The sequence below is a fragment of the Mauremys mutica genome, chromosome 1 (assembly GCF_020497125.1).
Source record: "Mauremys mutica isolate MM-2020 ecotype Southern chromosome 1, ASM2049712v1, whole genome shotgun sequence".
Taxonomy (NCBI): Eukaryota; Metazoa; Chordata; order Testudines; family Geoemydidae; genus Mauremys; species Mauremys mutica.
The window spans coordinates 152,651,127-152,673,208 of NC_059072.1; the positions used below are offsets into that span (position 1 = coordinate 152,651,127).

General features: G+C 45.9%; 1 protein-coding gene across 7 annotated transcripts in view; it reads left to right on the forward strand.

The window, feature by feature from the left end:
- Positions 1-22,082, forward strand: part of KPNA1 (karyopherin subunit alpha 1) — a 127,563-nt gene that overhangs the window by 59,320 nt on the left and 46,161 nt on the right. For all 7 annotated transcript variants that reach the window (XM_045000847.1, XM_045000841.1, XM_045000835.1 and 4 more), the window contains exons 7-10: positions 446-534; positions 9,486-9,585; positions 11,022-11,185; positions 14,253-14,331. In XM_045000847.1, the coding sequence (XP_044856782.1) occupies positions 446-534; positions 9,486-9,585; positions 11,022-11,185; positions 14,253-14,331 (432 nt within the window). The remainder of the gene's footprint in view (positions 1-445; positions 535-9,485; positions 9,586-11,021; positions 11,186-14,252; positions 14,332-22,082) is intronic.

Below are 22,082 nucleotides of genomic sequence, written 5' to 3' on the forward strand. Positions count from 1 at the left end.
CCCAATTGGAATGGATATGAGCAACACATCTCGAAGACCAACAGTTACAAAGGTGAGTAACCGTCTTTTTCTTGACTCTTGGGCTCTGAATATTGGTTTGGCTATGGATTTGGCTAGGCATTTGGGTCTTGATTCTTTTCTCCCACTGTTCCTAATATGGTTGTGTAGAGAATGCATCCCCTTGTAATGTTCAGGAAATGCTATTACTGTTTTGGCCCTTGTTAGTAAGAACATCCCTTTGTTGGTATTTCCAGATGAGCCAGTTAGTGAGCCTGGCTGTATATCCGTACCTCACAACGGGAATATATTTTCCCTCTGTAAGTTAGCTAGGATGTTAGCATTAGCACACAATGTCTCTTATTCCTACACATACACTATAAAGGAAAACCTTGCTTGAGTCCAAAAAAAAAAAAAAAAAAGTATTTTGTTTGTTCTTTCTTCACAGGCAGTATGGGCACTTGGCAATATTGCTGGAGACAGTACCATGTGCAGAGACTATGTGTTGGACTGCAAAATCCTACCCACTCTATTGCAGTAAGTCTGTTTTGATTTACTTTGTATCTTGTTCGAGATACTGGCAATAGTACTGAAGGACCTGCACTTGGCAGACATGACAGGACAACCCTGACAATTATATATAATATGTGGTATGTGTAACCTTGCAGTTACACATACACCTCTACCTGGATATAATGCGGCCCGATATAACACGAACTTGGATATAATGTGGTAAAGCAGTGCTCCTTGGGGGCGGGGCTGCGCACTCCGGTAGATCAAAGCAAGTTCGATATAACGCGGTTTCACCTATAACATGGTAAGATATTTTGGCTCCCAAGGACAGCGTTATATCGAGGTAGAGGTGTAGTAAGTTTAGACCTTGATATATTTCAAGTTTAATTCTATATAGGATTATTTTTAAAGAAAAAATTTATTTAAATAAAACCATTTCATTTAAGTAAAAAAATCAGATTTTTATTTAAAAAAATATATATATATCCATCTTGGTACCAGAGGGTGGGTCCAGCTTCTGTGAATGTTCTTGTGTGTCTTCCCTGTTGGTCAGCAGTTCTTATTACAGTGGATTGCAGGAATGAGATTTGGAACTGAATTGTATTTGATGGGCAGCCAGTGCAGAGATGAGAGAGATACCTATACCTATTGCACAGAGCTTGAATGACCCCAAAAAGTCATTGAGTCCAGCCCCCTGCCTTCACTAGCAGGACCAAGTACTGATTTTGCCCCAGATCCCTAAGTGTCCCCCTCAAGGATTGAACTCACAACCCTGTGTTTAGCAGGCCAGTGCTCAGACCACTGAGCTATCCCTCCACCCCTGTATTTTCTACACACATGTTGCTGTATTTTCTACCAGTTGAAGCTTTTTTCCATCTCCCTCTCCAGAGAGGGGACAGAATGAGAGGGGTGAGTCTAGTAGAGGCAAAGTCTTAAGGTGGAGTCCCATACCAGTGCTAAGGTACTGAAATTCAGGTCAGTACAGACTGTCTCTTCTCAATCCAAGAACAGCACTGCATCCAGTACTTCTAGGAAGATGTCATTTTCTGCACCAGTCATGCTGATACCAAGCATTTTGGCACCAAGAGTCATGGCACTGAATGCTCTCACACAAAGGTCCATAGCACCAACCTTCTTCTCAGCACTGTTGGAGTCTTTGGTTTGGGTAGTACATACCCACACATGGGTACTGGATTATGCCTAAGACATCAGGATTCAAGCTCTGCGCCTCCTGCCTGTATTCATTCTTGGTCAGTGACAAGCACCAACGCTGCCTCTACTGCTTAGAAGCCCCCTCCACTTCAGATACTTGTGAGGTGGCAAGGAACCTCATAGAAAGTACTCTGCCCCAGCCCCCTGCTGTCAGAGACAAGCCTCTGGCACCTCCTACACATGTGCCATCTAGAGGCAAACCGGGAATGATGAGGCCACCTTCCTCTCCAGACCGGCACTGTTCACGGTCTATTTCACCCCTGGCACTGGGCCCAGTACATGACAGCAAGACGCAGAGGGCATGTTGCTCGTGAACTCCAGCACCGGGAAATCAGCATTGGTCATGATCGCTTTCTGTTGCCTGGCACCGTGATACGGCACCGGAACATAGGAGCTGCTCTCCGGCACTGGATTTGTAGCACTGGTCTAAGTTGTGGGAAATCTGGCACCATTCATCTACATGGCCATCGCAGCACCGATCTCCAACTTCCTACTCTCGGCACCGACCAGTAGCGCAGCGATCCTAAGCATCACCGCCCTTTGACTCTGAGGACGGCTCCTGCTACTCACAGACAAGAGCGGGAGACATGCTCCTTCGTCCTGGCAGCCTCAATGGCCGCCTGCTTCACAGTGGCCCTTCTGGACCCCCTGGGCTTACCATCAGGCCCAGAGTACCCCTTCTAGGGTTTCTAGTTCCGTTACATCGGGGCATCTCCAGGTATGGTCACAGCAGACAGAACCACCCCTTGTACCGTAGAGGTGGCTCTATACAAATCGCCCCCACATATTACACAGGGCACATCGGAACCGGCCCCAGATCCATCCACATCTAAGGTCCCATTGGATCACGCTGAGCCGCTTGGCACCAATGCTGCCCAGGATCAACCGGAGCACATGGTGGGCCATGATGACCCTATGCTTCCATTGGCCTTTTCTTCGTCGTTGCCTGATGAGGCAGTGGCAGGGGCTTCAACTTCAGCAGGTATAATTTTAACTCTTGGGACTCCATGTCAAAATACAAGGAGTTACTTCCCACTGAGTCAAAGTCTGAGTCCTCGAAACGGAATGAAATGAAATGAAAGTGACCAGGGGGCTGGGGCACATAACTTACAAGGAGAGGCTTGTTTAGTCTGCAGAAGAGAAGAGTGAGGGAGGGATTTGATAGCAGCCTTCAACTACCTGAAGCGGGGTTCCAAAGAGGATGGAGCTAGGCTGTTCTCAGTGGTGGCAGTTGACAGAGCAAGGAGCAATGGTCTCAAGTTGCAGTGGGGGAGGTCTAGGTTGGATGTTAGGAAAAACTATTTCACTAGGAGGGTGGTGAAGCACTGGAATGAGTTACCTAGAGAGGTGGTGGAATCTCTATCCCTAGAGGGTTTTTAACACCCGGCTTGACAAAGCTCTGGCTGGGATGAATTAGTTGGTGTTGGTCCTGCTTTGAGCAGGGGGTTGGACTAGTTGACCTCCTGAGGCCTCTTCCAACCCTAATCTTCTATGATTCTCAGCTCTGGTTGAGGAGGGGAAGGAAGTTGCTAGGACATCCCTGTAAGCCTCACTCAACTCGGCCAACTCCATGGCACGTACCATTGCGTCGGGGTGGTCATGAAGAGAACAGCTTGGCTCCAAGCATCCGGGCTTCCCTCAGAAGTTCAGCAGACCATGCAGGACCTTCCCTTTGAGGGTGCAGGACTGTTTTCTGACCAAACTGATTCAAGGCTCCGCTGCTTTGAGGATTCCAGGGCAACCATGAAGTCTCTGGGAATGCACAAACTGCTACCCAGAGAGAGCCCCTCAAGCCTCAGCTGGTGCAACAGCAGAGGCAATACCAACCCCGCCCAAGGCAGGATAATTACTACCAGAGGGGCAGGAATTCCAGGTGTAGGCCTTCCAACCCTCCCTCAGGCCGTCGTCGGGGACCCAGCAAGGGTTTTGAAGGGATGCCTGAAGATGGTGTACCAGCTACGATTACGAATCCTTCCCCCCCCCCCTGTTTTTTGAGCTGCCTATCCCACTTCTGCTGTGCATGGTCCCCTGTAACATCGGACCGCTGGGTTCTTCGCTTGGTAGAAGTGGGATATTCTCTCCAATTCTGCTCCACCCCTCCTTCTCACCCCCCTTCCCCATCCCTCTTCAGGGACCCGTCTCACGAGCAGCTCCTTATCCAGGAATTGCACGCGCTCCTCACCATGGGAGCGGTGGAGGAGGTTCCTCAGGAGCTAAGGGGGAAGGGATTCTATTCCCATTATTTCCTAATCTCCAAGGCAAAAGAGGGTCTCTGACCCATCTTAGACCTGCAAGGACTCAATCAGTTCATGGTAAAATTGAAGTTCTGCATGGTCTCCCTGAGCCCAATTATCCCTTCTCTGGATCCGGGAGACTGGTACACTGCCCTCAACATGAAAGATGTGTACTTCCACATAGCCATCTGGCCGCCACAAAGACGCTTCCTGAGGTTTTTTGTCAACTGCATACATTATCAGTTCACAGTGCTTCTATTCAGGTTATCAACAGCCCCCTGAGTATTCACCAAGTGTATGTCAGTCGTCTCAGCCTTTCTCCGAAAGAGACAGGTACAAGTGTACCTCTAATTAGATGATTGGCTCCTGCAAGGCTGCTCCAGAGAGCAGGTACAATCCTATGTTCCGTTAGTCAGAGAGACCTTCCAGAGGCTGTCTCCCCTCAGTGTAGATAAAACAACTCTGTCACCCACCCAATTAATAGACTTCATTGGGGTGGTGTTGGACTTGGCTCAGGCAAGATCCATCCTGCCACAACCGAGATTCTGAACACTGACACACATCATTCAGACAATACCCCACCACTGCAAGGACATGCCTCAGCTTTTTGGGACACATGGCGGTGTGGTGCGGCACGCCAGGATGAGGCTTAGACAATTCTAGGCTTGGCTCGCTACAGTCTATCACCCAGGTCGGAACAATCTAGACTCGGTAGTAACAGTACCACCACGAGTCCTATACACCCTAGGATGGTGGTTGGACCCGCGCATGGTCTGTGAAGGAGTCCCATTCACTACTCCTCAATTGTCCATGACCTTAGTAATGGACATGTCAGACCTTGGTTGGGGAGCACACCTAGGATGCTTACAGACTCATGGCATGTGGTTGCAGTCTGAGATCTTGCGCCACATCCACATAAAGGAACTCAGAGCGGTAAGACTAGCCTGCCAGACCTTCCTTACAGTATTGCAAGGTCACTGCATAGCAGTGATGACCAACAACACCACTGTCATGTTCTACATAAACAAGCAGGGCAGAGCTTGCTCCCCCACTCTCTTTCAGGAGGCTCTCCACCTGTGGGAGTTTTGTGTAGCCCACTCCATTCACCTGGAGGTGTCCTATATCCCAGGAGCATGCAACGAGCTTGCACGCCACCTCAGCAGGTCGTTCTGCAGTCATGAGTGGTTTATCTGGAAGGACATAATCCACTCCATCTTCCAATGGTGGGGGTTTCCCCAGGTAGACCTATTCACCACAGTGAGCAACAGGAAGTGTCCAACATTTTGCTCCTTCCAAAAATATGGCCTGGGATCAATCTCTCATGCGTTCATGATGCACTGGGGGACCCGTCTACTATATGCCTTCCCTCCGATACCACTTGTCCACCAGGTTCTCCTCAAGGACAAGGCAGAGGTAATTCTGCTCACTCTGTTTGTAGTGGTGCTGGACCAGATGAAGGGACTTCTGGTCTCCTCTCAGCGCATCTCTTCCTGGATTACGGACTGTACCCGTACCTGCTATGACCTTACAAAGGTTCCAGCCCCGGCTATAATGGCCCACTCGACAAGGGCTCAGGCCTCTTCCACCACTTTTCTGGCCCAGATGCCCATCCAAGAGATCTGCAGAGCGGTGACCTGGTACTCAGTGCACACCTTTGCCACCCACTATGCCATCTCACAGCATGCTAGGGACAAAGCAGCTCTTGGTAGAGCAGTGCTCTAGTCAGTGATTCCTTAACTCTGACCCCACCCCCGTGAGAGACCTTGGGAGTCCCCTAATTGGAATTGACATGAACAATCACTCAAAGAAGAAAAGACTTACTCACCTTCTTGTAACTTGTTCTTCGAGAGGTGGTGTTCATGTCCATTCCAATACCCACCTTCCTTCCCCTCTGTGGGAGTAGCCAGCAAGAAGGAACTGAGGGGGAGTCAGGTCGGCAGGGTCATATATTGAGTTTCCGACGACTGTGCACATGGCATGCGCAGAACTAATTGGAATGGACGTGAATAACACTTCTCAAAGAACAACAGTTACAAGAAGGTGAGTAACATCTTTTTCTTTCCCAAAGCCTCATGCCTCAGCAGAGGAGCTGAGCCTTCACTTCCTCAACATCCACAGGGCCTTGGCCTTCTACCTGCAAAGGACGAGACCAATCAGGAAATCCCCTAGATTGTTTATTGCTATAACTGAGAGGATTAAGGGGCAGGCTATCTCCACACAGAATCTCCAAGTGGGCTTCAGGGTGCATTACACTATGCTATCAGTTGTCAGGACTGCCTCCACCCCTTGGGGTGAGAGCCCATTCCACAAGAGCCCAGGTGTTGACTGCGGTCACTTTCCACAATGTGCTGCTTCCAGACATATAAGGCAAGGTTCAATTCATACCTTCACTACACCTTGGTGCAGGACTCTGCAAAATGCCTCATTCGGTGCAGCTGTCCTCCGCTCAACCATTCCATCCTCTTTCTCACACCTTCCTCCAAATTAGGTGCTGCTTGTTAATCGTCCTCAGAGGAATAGGGACTATCACGAGAAGAAGAAGAGGAGGTTACTTGCATGTAACTGGAGGTTCTTTGAGATGTGTGGTCCATATCTATATTCCATTTCCCATCCTCCTTCCCCTCTGCTTTGGATCTGTTCAATTTGTGGTGGAGAAGGAACTGGAGATGTGGTTTGTCCGCGTTGGACAAAACCATGAGACAAAGCTAGGATGCATGCGTAGACCAATGGATGCTACTACTACTTTCAAATTATCCAGCTCTGGACACATGGCATACATGCATAAACCCTCAGTGGAATACAGATAGGGACCACACACCTCGAAGAACCTCCAGCTACAGTTAAGTAACCTTATCATCTCAAAGGAGAAAAAGGTTGGAGATCCATCCTCTGTTTCAGTTGTCTTAATACCTGAATCCCTCATTTCTTGGATACCCTTCTGAATAGGGATCCCCTCCCCGGATTCCATTGACTGGTTCCTGGCTCTTCATCTTCAGACCCTGCCTACTTTTACATCTCAACACATCCAGGGACAGTAAGTATCTGAAGTTTCTCATAGGGACATCAGACTACCAACAGAATCCTACTCTTTGGTGTCTCCATGGCTCCACAGGTGTTCACCAATGTCATAACTGTGGTGGACACCCATCTAAGAAGACAATGAACCCAGGTGAATCCCTACTTAGAAGACTGGCTAGCTTGGGGAAAATTTCCCTCTACCCCCCGACAAGTGACTGACTCACTTCAGAGGATACTAAGCCTCTTCACCATGCTGGGACTCAGTATCAACTGGGAAAAATCCACACTGATCCTGGGTCAAAATATAGAATTTATCATGGAGCTATTAGATTCCAGCTTGGCCAGAGTGTACCTCCCTCGAGAGATTTCAAACTATGTTCTATCTTATCAACTAACTCCAGACTCATCCCAGCACACTGCTGAGGTCCTGCCTCAGACATCTGAGCACATGTCAAAATGCAACATATGCCACCCAGCATGCCACGCTTCACCTTCAACAGCCCTTGCAAGGGTGATTGAGATGAATATATTTGCTAAACAGGAACAGCGTGAACAGGGTGGTCATGATCCCTCAAAGTCCTGTCCTCAATAGATTGGTGGAGAGATCTAACCCAGGTGCACAGCAGAGTATCTTTTTTAGTGCTTCTGCCAGCAAAGACTCTATTTATAGATGAATCCACCTAGAGGTAGGGAGCACATTTCAACCACCTGAAGATTCAAGAGAAGTGGTCTCCTCAGGAGGCCATCCTACACACAAACATTCAGGAACTCAAGGCTATCTGACTAGCATGCAGAACTTTCCTCCTTCTCCTCCTCCTCCAGGATGTAATTATGTGAGAGTTTATGGACAACTCCACAGCAGTGCACTACATCAACAGGCAAGGGGTGCCAGATCCCTCTCTCCTCAGCCAGGAAGCTGTGCATCTCTGGGATTAGTATCAGAGGGGTAGCCGTGTTAGTCTGGATCTGTAAAAAGCGACAGAGTCCTGTGGCACCTTATAGACAAACAGAAGTATTGGAACATAAGCTTTCGTGGGTGAATACCCACTTCATCAGACGCATGTGGCTGATAAGGAACTTGATTAATAAGGAGTTAATGGCAGGTGATATAATGCAAATCAACATGGATTTATGGGAAATGGATCTTTTCAAACTAACTTGATATCTTTTTTGATGAAATTAAAAAATTGCTTGATAAAGATAGTAGTATTGATGTAATATACTTAAACTTCTGTAAGGCTTTTGACTTGGAACCATTTTACATTTTGATTAAAAATCTTGAACGGTGTAAAATTAACATGGCACACATTAAATGGATTAAAAACTGGCTAACTGATAGATCTCAAAATGTTTGCAGTGTTGTTGTAGCCATGTTGGTCTCTTTCACCAATGGAAATTGGTCCACTAAAAGATATTATCTCACCGTCCAGCTCTCAAAATGTATTTATAAATGAGGAGTTGTCATCAAGCAGATGTTTCCAATGGAGTCCCACCAGAATCAGTTCTTGGCCCTATGCTATTTAGTTTGTTTTGTCAATGACCTGGAAGAAAACATAAAATCATCATTGATAAAGTTTGCAGATGACCCAAAACTGGGGGAATGGAAAATAATGAAGAGGACAGATCAATGGTTCAGAGCAGTCTGGGTATATACACACTAAGAGTGGAATGATCACACGTCTCGAAGAACCACAGTTACTATTCTTTTGTATTTGGGAAAGCCTAGGCCAAGCCACATATGTTTTCCTCTTTGAAAAGGAAACACATCATTCTCCTCCCCCAGCTAACCATTACACATGAGGATTTAGTTACAATGAATAGTGCTGATAGATTAAAAATGAAGCTTTGACACAACAATTACTTGTTTAATGAAAACAGATTCCACTTTCATGAAGATCCTGTTTGTCAAATTAGTGGTTTAGTTGCAGTTCATGTTCTTTGTGAACTTTTTTAGCTGGCTCAAGCTCTGTCAAAGATCTGCTTTCATGAAACTATTCAGCCAGTTAAAAAGCATAGTAGTTGTTACTTTCACAAAGACCAGGATAGCTATGTAATTGTTTAGATTATTTTAGGAGTGGTAGAGCTATTGAGCCAGCAGAACTGTTTCAGGAAGAACAAGATCTTTGACACAATTGCTGTTGCTTTTCTCAAAGATCCTGTTCTCTATAAAAACATTGTCAGTTGAGCAGAGCTCCTAAATCAATTGAAAACTTTCATGGAGATCCTGATCTTTAACGAAATAGCAGGGTTTTTTTTGTCAAACATCATCTTTGACCCATCAAAAATGCCACTGGACTAGCAAAATCCACAGGAAGTGGCTCTGCAGGCGGGCGCGTGTGTCCCTGATTCTTATTTCACCAGTGACAGATGTTTAATGTAAACTTTCTAAGCTGGACTTTGGGCCACCTTAAATGCTTCATGCATCTGAAATAACAGCACTACTACAATGTGCTTTGCTCTTGGACTGAGTTTAGAAGTCAAGACCTTGACTGTTTTGTTTTTAATGTTCAGATTACTTTCAAAACAGAACCGTCTCACCATGACCCGAAATGCTGTGTGGGCTCTATCGAACCTCTGCAGAGGGAAGAATCCTCCTCCAGAGTTTGCCAAGGTAAGAAATGTGTTAAAGAAATCAAGGATTTGAGAGGTAGTGAGATGGTGTCCATAAATAAGGAAGAAAGAAAGGCATTGTGATGTTTAGTACGAAGCAGCAGAAACATTTGGGACTTTCAAAATTTCTGTTTGAACAGACTTCTTACAAATCAGGCTTGTTTTTGAGTGTGCTTAGTGCTGTTGAAATGTGCTTAGATTGACAGCTTGGGAAGTAAAGTTCAAGATTCATAGAATCAGGTCTAGTATATAGTCAGCTGCAGTGCAAGTTTCTCTCATGTGTACTGCCCTTGCCAACATGTCTCACCTCTAACATGGACACCACCTCTAGAAAAGAGAGGGAGTTCATTTTTCATGACCCAGTTACTCTTTGCCCTCTCTTGCTGAGACTATCAATGGGGTGGATGGGTGTCTGTGTGTGAATTAGCACCAACTGAGATGGTGTTTTTTTGTGATGTGGACAACTCTCTACAAGGAACTAAAATGGTACCTCCAGGTCCACCTCTTAGACAACTGATAGAAGTGGGTGTTTTGAATGGTTAGTATTTTTCAGAGAAAGATATTTTATGAAAAAATCAGTTTCCAAACTAGTCCTGCTAACCTAATACATGGAATGAAGACTTGCAGTCTTCTGGAGATCAGAGCACCAATTATATGAGTGTTTGACACACATCGGGAGGTGTTGGTGTTGGTGGAATGGGAAGTATTGAACAAGCTGTCTGCAATCCTACCCATTATGTCTTCAATACTATGCCATACCTATTTACACTGAGCAAAGTCTGGCATTTACTGTGCGCTCGTAGGAACAAATGGTATGTACACAGCATGCATCTAGTTTGAACCAGGAGGAGCAATCAGTATTGGCAGGGCTTCATAGGGCACTGCCACAAGTGATACAGGCAGGATGGTTGCTGAGTTGCTTAGTCTAACAGGAAGTTGTGGGATTCTGCATGGATGTATTTAAGACCTCTCCCTAATGCCACACTGCTTTGAGCTCATGCCATTTTACTTATGGCACAGGTCTGAAAGTGGATGGGACACTCATGCTAAGCTGGTGACTTTGCTGCTGGATAGACCAGGGCCTGACAAAGCATTGTGGGGCACTAGTGATAATAGCTGCAACTTGTGCAGGGGCTGGAAAGCATATAACTGATTCGGAATGTCACACTGATGTTCCCAGTTTCTCGTGTGATGACATGTGCTGCATGTCTGACCACGTCTGCACTTCTGAGGTTGAAGCAGAATTCACTCCTGCTTCCCCATGTAGATTGGACACTGCTTGGAAATATTTAGGTTCTCCAAGTTTTCTAGAATGAGTACCTCCATATTCTACTGCTCAGTAGTCAAAAGCAATACTTGCTTTTAGAATGCTTCTACCAGCTGTCTTGGCCCTTTGATTTCCACTGTTCATACATCTGCTTTTTCTACTTAATGTAGGTTGCACCCTGTCTGAGTGTGCTGTCCTGGCTGCTCTTTGTCAATGACACAGATGTGCTAGCTGATGCCTGCTGGGCCCTGTCATATTTGTCTGATGGACCTAATGATAAAATCCAAGCTGTAATTGATGCAGGAGTGTGCAGAAGACTTGTCGAGCTGCTGATGTAAGAACTTCACTTTAAACAAATGTATTACTCACTGTTATCTCTTTACACCTTCCTCACAGCTCAGCTTTCTACAATAGTAAGGTTAGGTAGAATTTCTGCAACAGTAGGGTTAAACAGTCAGTTTCCTGGCTTAAAACTAGCTTGTTCACCTCTTGTACAGTCCCTGCTCTTCTCAAAGGCTGCTGCTGAAGAGCCATCAATAGCAAGTGGGTGAACTTGAGGACTACAGACCAAGAGCAATTCTCAGACTTCGTTGCTACTTTTCTTGTGCAATAAATTGGGGCATAGGAGAATTGAGGGGATTGGGATTTGAAATCAACTTCAGAACGAAGGGGTTAAAAATTGGGATCAACATTTTCAATCCTTGGTGCCCAAAATTAGACTTCTAAATCATGTTCAGACCACTGAGTAAAAGTGGACTGATTTTTTCTGAAATGCAGACTCCCTGCAGCTCCCTTTGACTTTAATGGGAATTGTGGGTGATCAGCACTTCTATACATTTTGACATTTTATTTTGGTACTTGTATATGGACTTAGGAGCCTGGTATTAGGCATCCAAGTTTACAAATTTATGCTCAAATTTTCAGAAAAACGTTTAGTCTTTCATACTGAGTATAAACAGTTTCTAGAGTATAAACAATATATTTAAAAAAGAAAACTTGATTTTGAAAAATAGCTTTTTAAGGTCCCGTTAAAACTGAAATTTGGTACAACAGTTTATTTTATACAGAAGTTACAAAAATGGGACTTAAACAAATTCAGTCCATACACATCTTAGTCCATTCTCTAACCTCAAGAGATGACTGCATTAATACAAAGCCCTACAAATTGTGTAAAGAAAGAGCAGTAAAGAAATAAGAAAATAGACATCTCTCTTGCTAAAATGTACAACTCTCTGACTAAAATGGCTAGAGGATAACCCGGTAATAAACAGAACCTAATAATCATTTATTAAAAATGCAGTATGAGAGAAAATCATTGAAAAAGATGCTACTTACTATTTTATTTTTAATGTCCATCTTATCATTAGAGGAAACAGTACCATTTCTACTTTTTCTCAGTTTGATCTTCAGTAAGATGGTACCAGTGATCAATCATAAATATAAAAAATAGTCTGTGAAACTTCTGGAGAAACAAGTATAACTTGTTCCTTAAGAATGGACCTAAAATTTGATACGGTAACCTGATTTCCAGTCATGGTACATACCAAAATTGAACTGAACCAATAGTGTGTCTTTGAAAAGGAACATGCGGGTCAGGAAAAGAAACAAAGCAAAATCACCTCCTATGGAAGCAATAGATGCATTCAATTTAGGGTATAGAATAATTAATTATAAACTGCTTTAAAAATGTTTTTGCTGCAGCTCTCCTCTATTCCTAAACATTTCTCAAATATGCATGATACATTTTCGATTGACTTCTTCATAAATAAATATATGTGGTAGTTGGTAAAACCCTTATTTAAATATTCTAAATTATTTTCCTGACTCTTTTATATTGAGCAGACACACAAAATGGCCAGGAATAACAGCAGGCAGTTCAGCCTGTGGAAGTGTAATATTATAGTCGTTTCATTCTTTCATAGAAAGGATATTGATTTTGCATATCAGAGAGTCTTATACAATTAATCTCTTAGGAATTATAAAATATTTCCTAGAATTTTCTCCATCCTGTTAGGGGCCATATCACCATCCTCTAATGATGGAATCACTAAAGAATGAGAAAAGATACAGAAACTTGAGAATTAATCAAACTTTATCAGAATTAACAATTTCAGGTGATTTAGATGCAGATAATTTCCTAAGGTCCCTGCCACTCCAACAGAAATTCTGTTAATAGGAGCACATTTTGCTTGCCAGAATGTGGTCCAATCAAAGACACAGTATGAGTCATTTATTTTTTGTCTGTTCTGAGTAATTTGTCTGGTGTTGAGGGGAAGAGGGAAATTCAGTTTCGTATGAAAAAGAAATTCTAATTTACACTCAGTGACTAATAAAACCCTCCTAACAATTAAAAAAAAATTCTAAGGAACTAGTGACCAAAAATGTGTACTAAAGTTGCCCTTAGAGATTAGATTTTTTTTTTTTAATTAGTATATTTTGTGCATTTGGCAGCAGTTTGTGTGCAGTCAGTTTCATTGTTTCCCTTTTATACTAGTAAGTTATTTTCCATGCTGTGAGTATTTCATACAGCAACAGATTTCATACAGAAACAAATTTCATACAGCTTACGACACTCCTGCTAATACATCCCAGAACGAAGTTTACCTTTTTTGTAATAGTGTTACACTATTGACTCATATTATATAAGTACTTTAATTACACTTTTAAAATTAACTAGATTTCAGATGACTGATTTTCAGAGGTTCTGAGCAGCTCCTATCCATTAAAACTGTGGATGTTCAGCACGTCTGAAAATCATTTCACAAGCTAACAGGGTTCCTTTAAGATTTTCCGCTAAGTTTTTGAGACACATTTACAAATTTGATTTAATAGTCTTTATCAGTTTATCTGGAAATTTCCTTTTGGTTTTGATAAAGTTGTCAAGGAAAAATACTGGTACCCCTACCACAGCGAATTATTCTTCACCAAATTTATATGTATTAGATTATAACCTCTGAGAGCTATGTTTCATCATCATATTCCTACATTGCAGTGGATTAGACAGCAATGGCCAAGAACTTAGTTGGGATTCCAAGTCAATGAGAGGAGCCTGGGTGCTTGGTGTTCTTTGAAAACCAGGCCATTTTTTCAGGTGCCTTTAGAGTTTAGAATTAAGAGTCGAAGTTGAAGCACTTACTTTTAAAAATCATGGCCAATGTATTAGTTGTTGTGTTTTGTCTAAAGCCTGTGCTCTAGTTAAGTGTCAGACATTTAAAAGCTGCTAGTTTCAAATCAAAATGCATTTTAGCTTGCCTCTAACTCTAAAACAAATTCAGTAATTTCAGTCAAAGTTGGCAGGAGAATTCTCCTAGGTCTAGCAAGGTGGCAGTGGGTCCTGACTAAAGGGTGGAGGTGCAGATACTTTTGGGCTGCTTAATCTAAGTCTTTGCTTTGACTTGTAGGCACAGTGACTACAAAGTGGTATCTCCTGCCTTACGAGCAGTCGGGAACATTGTGACAGGGGATGATATCCAGACCCAGGTATAGCTTCTGCTATTACTGTCTTGTAATACCATCTTCCTTTCTCTTAGTTAGCAGAGGTAATTTATGTAGTCACAAGCCTCGACGTTTTCCTTTTATTAAAAACTGTCGTCTTTGGAGCTCAAACAGGGAACTGATTGCAGCAGAACATGTGTTTTTTCACGCTTTCACGCAAACCTCCATCACTGCATTCAGTCCTGACCATGCTGTTCCAATCCTGGGTTCCCATACAGGTATGCAGATGCTGGTCAGTCTTGACCTGCAGCACCTTCTGAGTATTCCTGTTTTAGTTCTGTCCCAAGCAAAAACTTTCCTGTTATGCTGAATTTTGTGGTGGTTCTATGATGTGGCCTAATGTCCTCCAAATTCTAGGTTGAAAGCACTAAATTCCCTTTTTTTTGTGTGGTCTGTGCCAAAGCTGAAACCCACGTTCTTCTTCGAGTGATTGCTCATGTGTATTCCACAGTAGGTGTGCGTGCTTGCCACGTGCATCGTTGCCGGAAGTTTTTCGCCTAGCAGTACCCATGGGGGGGAGCGCCCCCTACGACTCCTGGAGTGGCGCCTGCCAGGCGCAGTATAAGGGGAGCTACGCGCTCCCCCCACCCTCAGTTCCTTCTTGCCACCAGTGGAGGTGTGTCGGAGCTACTCAGCTCCAGCTTTGCTGCAGCTTGTCCCCAGAAGAACTGTTGTTAGTTCAGTAGTACCTGTAGCTGGTTAGCTTTTCAGTTAAGTTTAGTTAGTTAGTGAGCCCGGGCTGGGGCACGCCCCATGACTCTTGCAGGCGTTCTGTGCCAAGGAGTGACCCGCACACAGACTGTCTGCGCTGCTTGGGAGAAACCCATATCAGCAAAAGGTGCAACATCTGCAAGTCGTTCAAGCCCCGGACTAAAAAAGAAAGGGACGTTAGACTCTGGACCATCCTGATGGAGTCAGCGCTGGCCCTGACCCCAGCACGCCACTCCAAACTGGTACCCAGCACCACGGTGTTGGAACGCGGAGACGTTCCAACTAGTCAGCACCATTCCCCTTCCACGGGGCACGCCAAGAGGACGGGAAAGACTCCCTCTTTGCAACGGCACCGAGGGAAGTCTGGGACAGAGGCTAGGCCCAGCCAGGCCTCCGCTCACAGTCACTTGTCTACAGGCCAGGCTAGCCAGCCCGATCAGCCAACCCCACCAGTGCCTCAGCAAGTGCACAGTGGCACTGAGCGTCGTGACCGGCCCAGTGGTACCAGTGGGCACCATAGCCCCCAGCACAGCCCCCCGTGGGGACTCGCTTGGTGGCCGAGGCGTCAGAAGCACCATCAGCCTCCATCCGTAGACCACCAAGAAAGGAGTCAGTGGGACCCATATCCTCGGTGCCGTGCCCAGAGTCCGACCAGGTGGTGGATCCTCTGGTGCCGGCTGACACCCAAAGCACCGCACCGGCCTCCTTGCCCTGTCTGGAGGAGCTGATTGCAGCCCCGCCCCCCTCTGTCTCACAGGAGGACTACCGGGCCCAGCAAGAGCTCTTAAAAAGGGTGGCAGGAGCCTCCACCTCCAGGCAGAGGTGATGGAGGAGCCCTCAGACTCTGTGTTCAATGTGCTGTCCTCCTTGGCACTGGTCAGGGTGGCCTTGCCGCTCCATGAAGGGTTGGCAAGAATTTCAAATGCCCCATGGCAAACACCAGCCTCGTTGGTTCCCATCTCTAAGAAGGTGGAGCGCAAGTACTTTGTACCCACTAAGGGGCACGAAAATTTGTATACCCACCCAGCGCCCAACTCCTTGAGGTGAACAACCACAGGGAGTGGCCACTGGGAGCGGCAGGGGCAGCCAGCCCTGATCCTTAAGAACAAAGACTCTCAGAGGCTGGATGCTTTCAGGAGAAAAGTTTATTCGTCGTCAAGCTTCCAGCTAAGAGTAGCAAACCATCAGGCTCTCCTGGGTCGCTACGAATTTAATCTTTGGGGATCCCTTCCCAAGTTCGAACACTCCCTTCGGGAGCGCGATAGAAAAGAGTCTAAGGCAGGGGTCTTCAAACTTTGAGACGAGGGCCATATTAGATTTTTGAAGGGGCTTCGCGGGCCGAAGTGACTGGAAAAATTAAATATATGCAAAATCGTTAAAAAGAAATATTATTTTAGGATTAGTGAGAAGTATGGTACTGATATTTTCCTGACAAGATTGCATTTAGCTGTGGTTCAAAGTTAGTGTTCTCTATCATCAAAATTGATTGTAAATGTTAATCAGACAAGGTCGATCTGTAGCTGGATTTCATATATTTCATCATTGAAAATGTTTTTTCACACACATAAGTAGTGACAAACACTGACATTAATCCCTGGACAGAGTTTTTTACATGAGCATATTGATCACTTGGCAGGCATTTACAGAACTCTACCAGATTTCCTTCCTTATATTTGTCCTTAAACAAGTCATTGGATTGCAGGTCAATCACTTCAATTTGAAGTTCAGGTGGCAGTTTTTCAAGATCGCAATCAAATGGGTTTTGGAAGATCCATATTTCTCCTGCATTCACATCAAGGTCAGAGAAATGCTCCTGGAACTGTAGTTTCAGATCAGAAATGATTTCTTGTGGAAACCTAGTTGGGAATAGTGATTCAGTTTCTTGGTTGAACTTTTCACAACATGTAAAATGAGCAAAGCAGTCCCTCATCAGTTGGGACTCAAAAAGAACAAGTTTTTGCCTAAATGATTTCACCTGGGTGTATGTGTCACAGATAAGACCGTTTTCCCCTTGTAGTCTAATGTTGAAGTCATTCATGTGCTTGGTCAAATCTATGAAAAAAGCTAATTTCCAAAGCCATTCAATGTTTGTGAATAAAGGTAGAGGTTGGGTTTTTTTATTTAAGAACATTTCAATTTCAGTTTTAAGCTAAAAAAATCACGACAAAAATCTTTCCACGGCTAAGCCATCGAACTGAAATGTGGTAGGGCAAATCGTGATATTCTGATTCTGTTTTCACCAGTAATTCTTGGAATTGACGATGGTTAAGTCCATGTGAGTGAATGAAATTCACGGTTGAAACTGTGGGTTGCATAACACATGACAAATTCAAATATTTCCTGCACAATGCTTGCTGATGAAGAATGCAATGAAAAATCTTAGGCTTGGGACAGCCCACACTTTCACAAGTTTTGTAGATTTGTCCAACCAAACCTTTTTTTGAACCGCACGTTTCTACCTCGATTGGTTGTAATGCACTTCAGTTGTTTCCATTGCTGGTTGTATTGAGAAAGTGACTTCAACTTCTTTGAAAATCTCTTCACCTGTGGTTGTTCCATACTATACACAGAACCTAGTACTTCCGTAACTTCAAAATTACTACCAACACCACGAATAAACAACAGCAGCTGCGAAGTATCGGAAGCATCAGTTGACTCGTCAAATGCGAGGGAAAACCACTCAAACTTCTTAGCCTTTTCATTCAGCTGGAAAATTATATTGCTGCCAAGGTCCTTGATTCTGCGAGCAACTGTGTTCGCCAAAAGACTAATTGTCTTAAATAAATCTACTTTTTCTGGGCATATTTTTTCGGCAGCTTGAATCATACATATTTTAACTAGCTCACCATCAGTAAATGGTTTTCCTCGTTTTGCTAATAGGTGTGCCACTCGGAAGCTAGCTCTTGTTGCAGCTTCGTTCTCGGATTTGTTCTTAAATATAAACTGTTGTGACGATAAGCCACGTTTCATGGATTCTAATTTATCTGAACGTAGCTTTCCCGTAAATTGAGAATAGTTCGACAAGTGCTTGGTTTCATAATATCTATGAATGTTGTTTTCTTCTTCGAGTGCTGTCCCTGTGGGTGCTCCACTCTAGGTGACGGTGCGTCCCGGCACTGTCGATCGGAGATTTTCGGTAGCAGTGCCTGGTTGGGGCGCACGCACCCAGATGGTATCTCCCGTCCAGTTGGAATCTTCCAGGGTGCGTGCGCCCCACACCCTCCTCAGTTCCTTCTCAACCATCCTCGGCTGAAGACGGGACTCGGGGCAGTGCTACCTTCTCTTCCCTGATCTCTATAGAAAACATAGAAATAGTTATTAATTAATTCCCAGTTGTTTCCCTTCCTTTAGTATAGTTACATAGTTACTTAGTGTAAAAAAAAAAAAACAAAAAACCCTCAGGCTTGGCTCCCCTTGAGACACTTTCCTCGCCTATCTCGAACTCATAATGCCAGGAGCTTCAGGCTTCAAGAAATACATCTCCTGTCAGGACTCCATGCCACGGTCAGATGGTCACTCCCAGTGTGTAAAGTGCCTCGGGGACACCCACATCCTCACGAAGTGCCAACACTGTGCGAGCCTCAAACAGGGATCTGCGCCTCAAGATCATTATGATGGAGAAATCCCTGCAGCCACTGTCGGAGATGGGAAAAGTGGAACCCGCTCCCACACGCTCCCCAGCCAGATCAGAACCGGTGGGGAGCGTCGCTTCACCCTCCCTGGAGCAGAGGCACGAAGCACAAAAGTCTCACAAGCCGAGACTCTAACAAGGGTAAGGGGTCTCCTGCGAGATCCCTACCCCGTCTGCTGACAGCGCGAAGTACTGCTGCTTCAGCCTCTTCACATGCCTCAGCTGCTGCTTTGACAGAGCTGACAGGCAGGGACCAGACTTCCCGCGCTGGGAAGCTACTTACTCGTCCGGTTCCCTCAGCGCCGCAAACGGCCGCGGCGCGGACTCCTCGTTCCTCCTCGGCACCGAGGAATGTTACGGCACTGGCACCACGTACCTCGGCACCAGCAACAGCCGCGGTGCCGACAGCGCAGTCAGCACCGGCACCAGGAACAGCCGCGCTGCTTTCAGCCTGGTCAATTTCAGCGCTGAAAGCAGCCGCGATCCCGCCCGCGCGCTCTGCCTCAGCAACAAAAATAGCAGCGGTGCCGACAGCGCGATCAGCCTCGGCACCGTGAAGAGCGTCGGCACCCAGCCACTCTGTGACCCGTGCACCAGCAGCGGACCCCCTGCAGGGCACGTCAAAGCACAACTCTATAGGAAACTCTCTGTCACTCTCTCCTAGCAAAGAGCTAGAGCAGGGAGCAGACTTAGTTCAGCTTAAAGAGCAGGAACAACAGCTGCTCACTCAAAGTGACCTTTTAGTGCCACCTGAGCCTCACTCTCCGCTCCTGGATGCGGACGACTCCTTCCTTGACTTGCCACTTTCTCCACCTGAACTGGCGTTCACCGACGGGGACCTTGAACTACAACAGCAAGCGGAGTTCTCCCCTCCTGCTTCTCCTCCACAGGCACCCATACCACCTCAGGTCACGCCTCAAGTTCAGCAGCCTCAGTTTCCCTACGTTGCCCCCCCGTGGATGATACCTGGGTTCTCCTACCCCATGCCTTGGCCGCAGTGGTACCCCTGGCAGAACCCTCCTACCAATCATCTTCCTTCGGTACCTCAGTCTCCTGCTCCATCCACTTCCAGGGTGCCTGAGCCCCCTCCTGAGCCGGGGAGCTACGCACCATATCCTGATTTGCCTAACCCTAACTCTCCACCAGCCTCAGAGGAAGCCATCCTCCCTTCACCTCCACAAACGGTGGATGACTGCAAACAGTTCCAAGAACTCTTTAAGAGGGTTGCACTCAGCCAGGATATTCCCTTAGAAGAGGTTCAGGAGAAGCAACACAAACTCCTTAAGATCCTTCAACCGTCTGCGCCATCTAAAATCGCGCTCCCTATAAATGAAGCACTCATGGAGCCAGCTGACACTCTCTGGCAAACCCCAGCTTCTTTGGTACCAACCTGCAAGAAGGCTGAACGTAAATACTACGTTCCTGCAAAGGACGCAGACTTCTTATTTTCTCATCCACCACCGAACTCCCTTGTCATCGATGCAGTTGCACAGAGGATCAAACAGTCACAATATCGACCCACCCCTCAAGACAAAGACCTTAAACGCCTTGATGTCCTCGGACGCAAGGTTTACACATCTACACTACAGTTCAGGATTGCTAACTATTCTGCCCTCCTCGCTAGTTATGATTTCGACAACTACAATAAGCTTTTCGAATTTGTCTCCTACATACCAGAGGACAGAAGAGCAGACTTCAAATCAATCCTGTCTGAGGGACAACTGATCTCCAGAACGGCCCTACAGGCGTCTTTAGACACGGCGGACACAGCAGCCCGTACTACCGCAACTGCTGTGGTCATGCGCAGAACCTCATGGCTTTCTGCATCCGGGATTCCTAAAGAACTCCAGACTAAAGTGGAGGATCTCCCCTTTGACAAGGACAAACTCTTCTCCCAAAAAACTGATGAACTCCTCCATACCATGAAGGATTCCAGAGCGACACTGCGCACCCTGGGCATTCAACCATCTCTCCCCAGGAGACAGCGATACCAACCCTACCAAAGACCACGCACACATCAGTACTATCGCCCTCAATCCAGACCATACGACACAACTAGGAATCGTACTAGACCACCCAAGCGCAGACAAAATCAAAATCAGGCCACCACCTTCCATCCACAGGGCAATAAACAACAGTTTTGAAGCTTTGGTCGAGGGTCTGCACGACCACCCTTTGATTCCACCACTTACTTGCCCATTTGGTCACCGCTTCCAGTATTTCCAACGTGCCTGGCAGCGGATCACACAGGACCGCTGGGTCCTCGAAATAGTTCAGACCGGCTACTCCATCCCTTTTATATCCTACCCCCCTACCCTTTCCCCTTCCCCATCCCTCTTCAGGGACCCCTCCCACGAGCAATTACTTCGCACAGAAGTGGCTCACCTTCTGCAACTAGGCGCAGTGGAACCTGTACCTCCGCAACACCAGGGGACAGGTTTCTACTCCCATTACTTTCTAACGCAGAAAAAGACCGGAGGATGGAGGCCTATATTAGATCTACGCCGACTGAACAAATTTGTGAGGACACAAAGATTCAAGATGGTCACCCTGGGCACAATAATACCCACATTGGATCAAGGGGACTGGTTCACAGCCCTTGACCTACAAGACGCTTACTTCCACATATCGATTCATCCAGCTCACAGACGCTTCCTACGATTCACAATCGGTCAGGATCATTTCCAATACAGAGTTCTTCCTTTCGGACTCTCCACGGCTCCAAGAGTTTTCTCCAAGACCCTAGCTGTCGTAGTGGCTCACCTCCGCAAACATGGAGTCACACTTTTCCCCTATCTGGACGATTGCCTCATCAAGGGCGACTCCTATGGCGACACACTTCAAGCCACGCATCTCGCCATCTCCCTCTTTCGCAGCCTAGGCCTCCAAATAAACACCCCAAAATCCACCCTAGTACCTACGCAACAGATAGAGTTCATTGGAGCTCATCTCGACTCAACCCAGAGCAGGGCCTCGCTCCCATACAACAGATTCCTGGCTATCACACAACTCATACGCACGCTCTCTACTCGTCCCAGGACGCAAGCAAGAATCTGCCTATAGCTCCTTGGCCACATGGCAGCTACCACCTTCGTGGTTCAACACGCCAGGCTACATATGAGATGTAGCTGGCTCAACTCCAGTTTCAAACCGAGCAGACATCAATTAGGGATGCTGTTAACTCCTCCTCCCAATGTTATAACTTCCCTACAATGGTGGACAAGTCCAAAAAACCTCTGTGCAGGGGTTCCCTTCCAGCAACGATCCCCAACGCTCATGCTCACCACAGATGCTTCCCTGATAGGTTGGGGAGCGCATCTAGGGGAACACAGGGCATAAGGCAGATGGTCTCCATCAGAGACGCATCTACATATAAATCTCCTAGAGCTCAGAG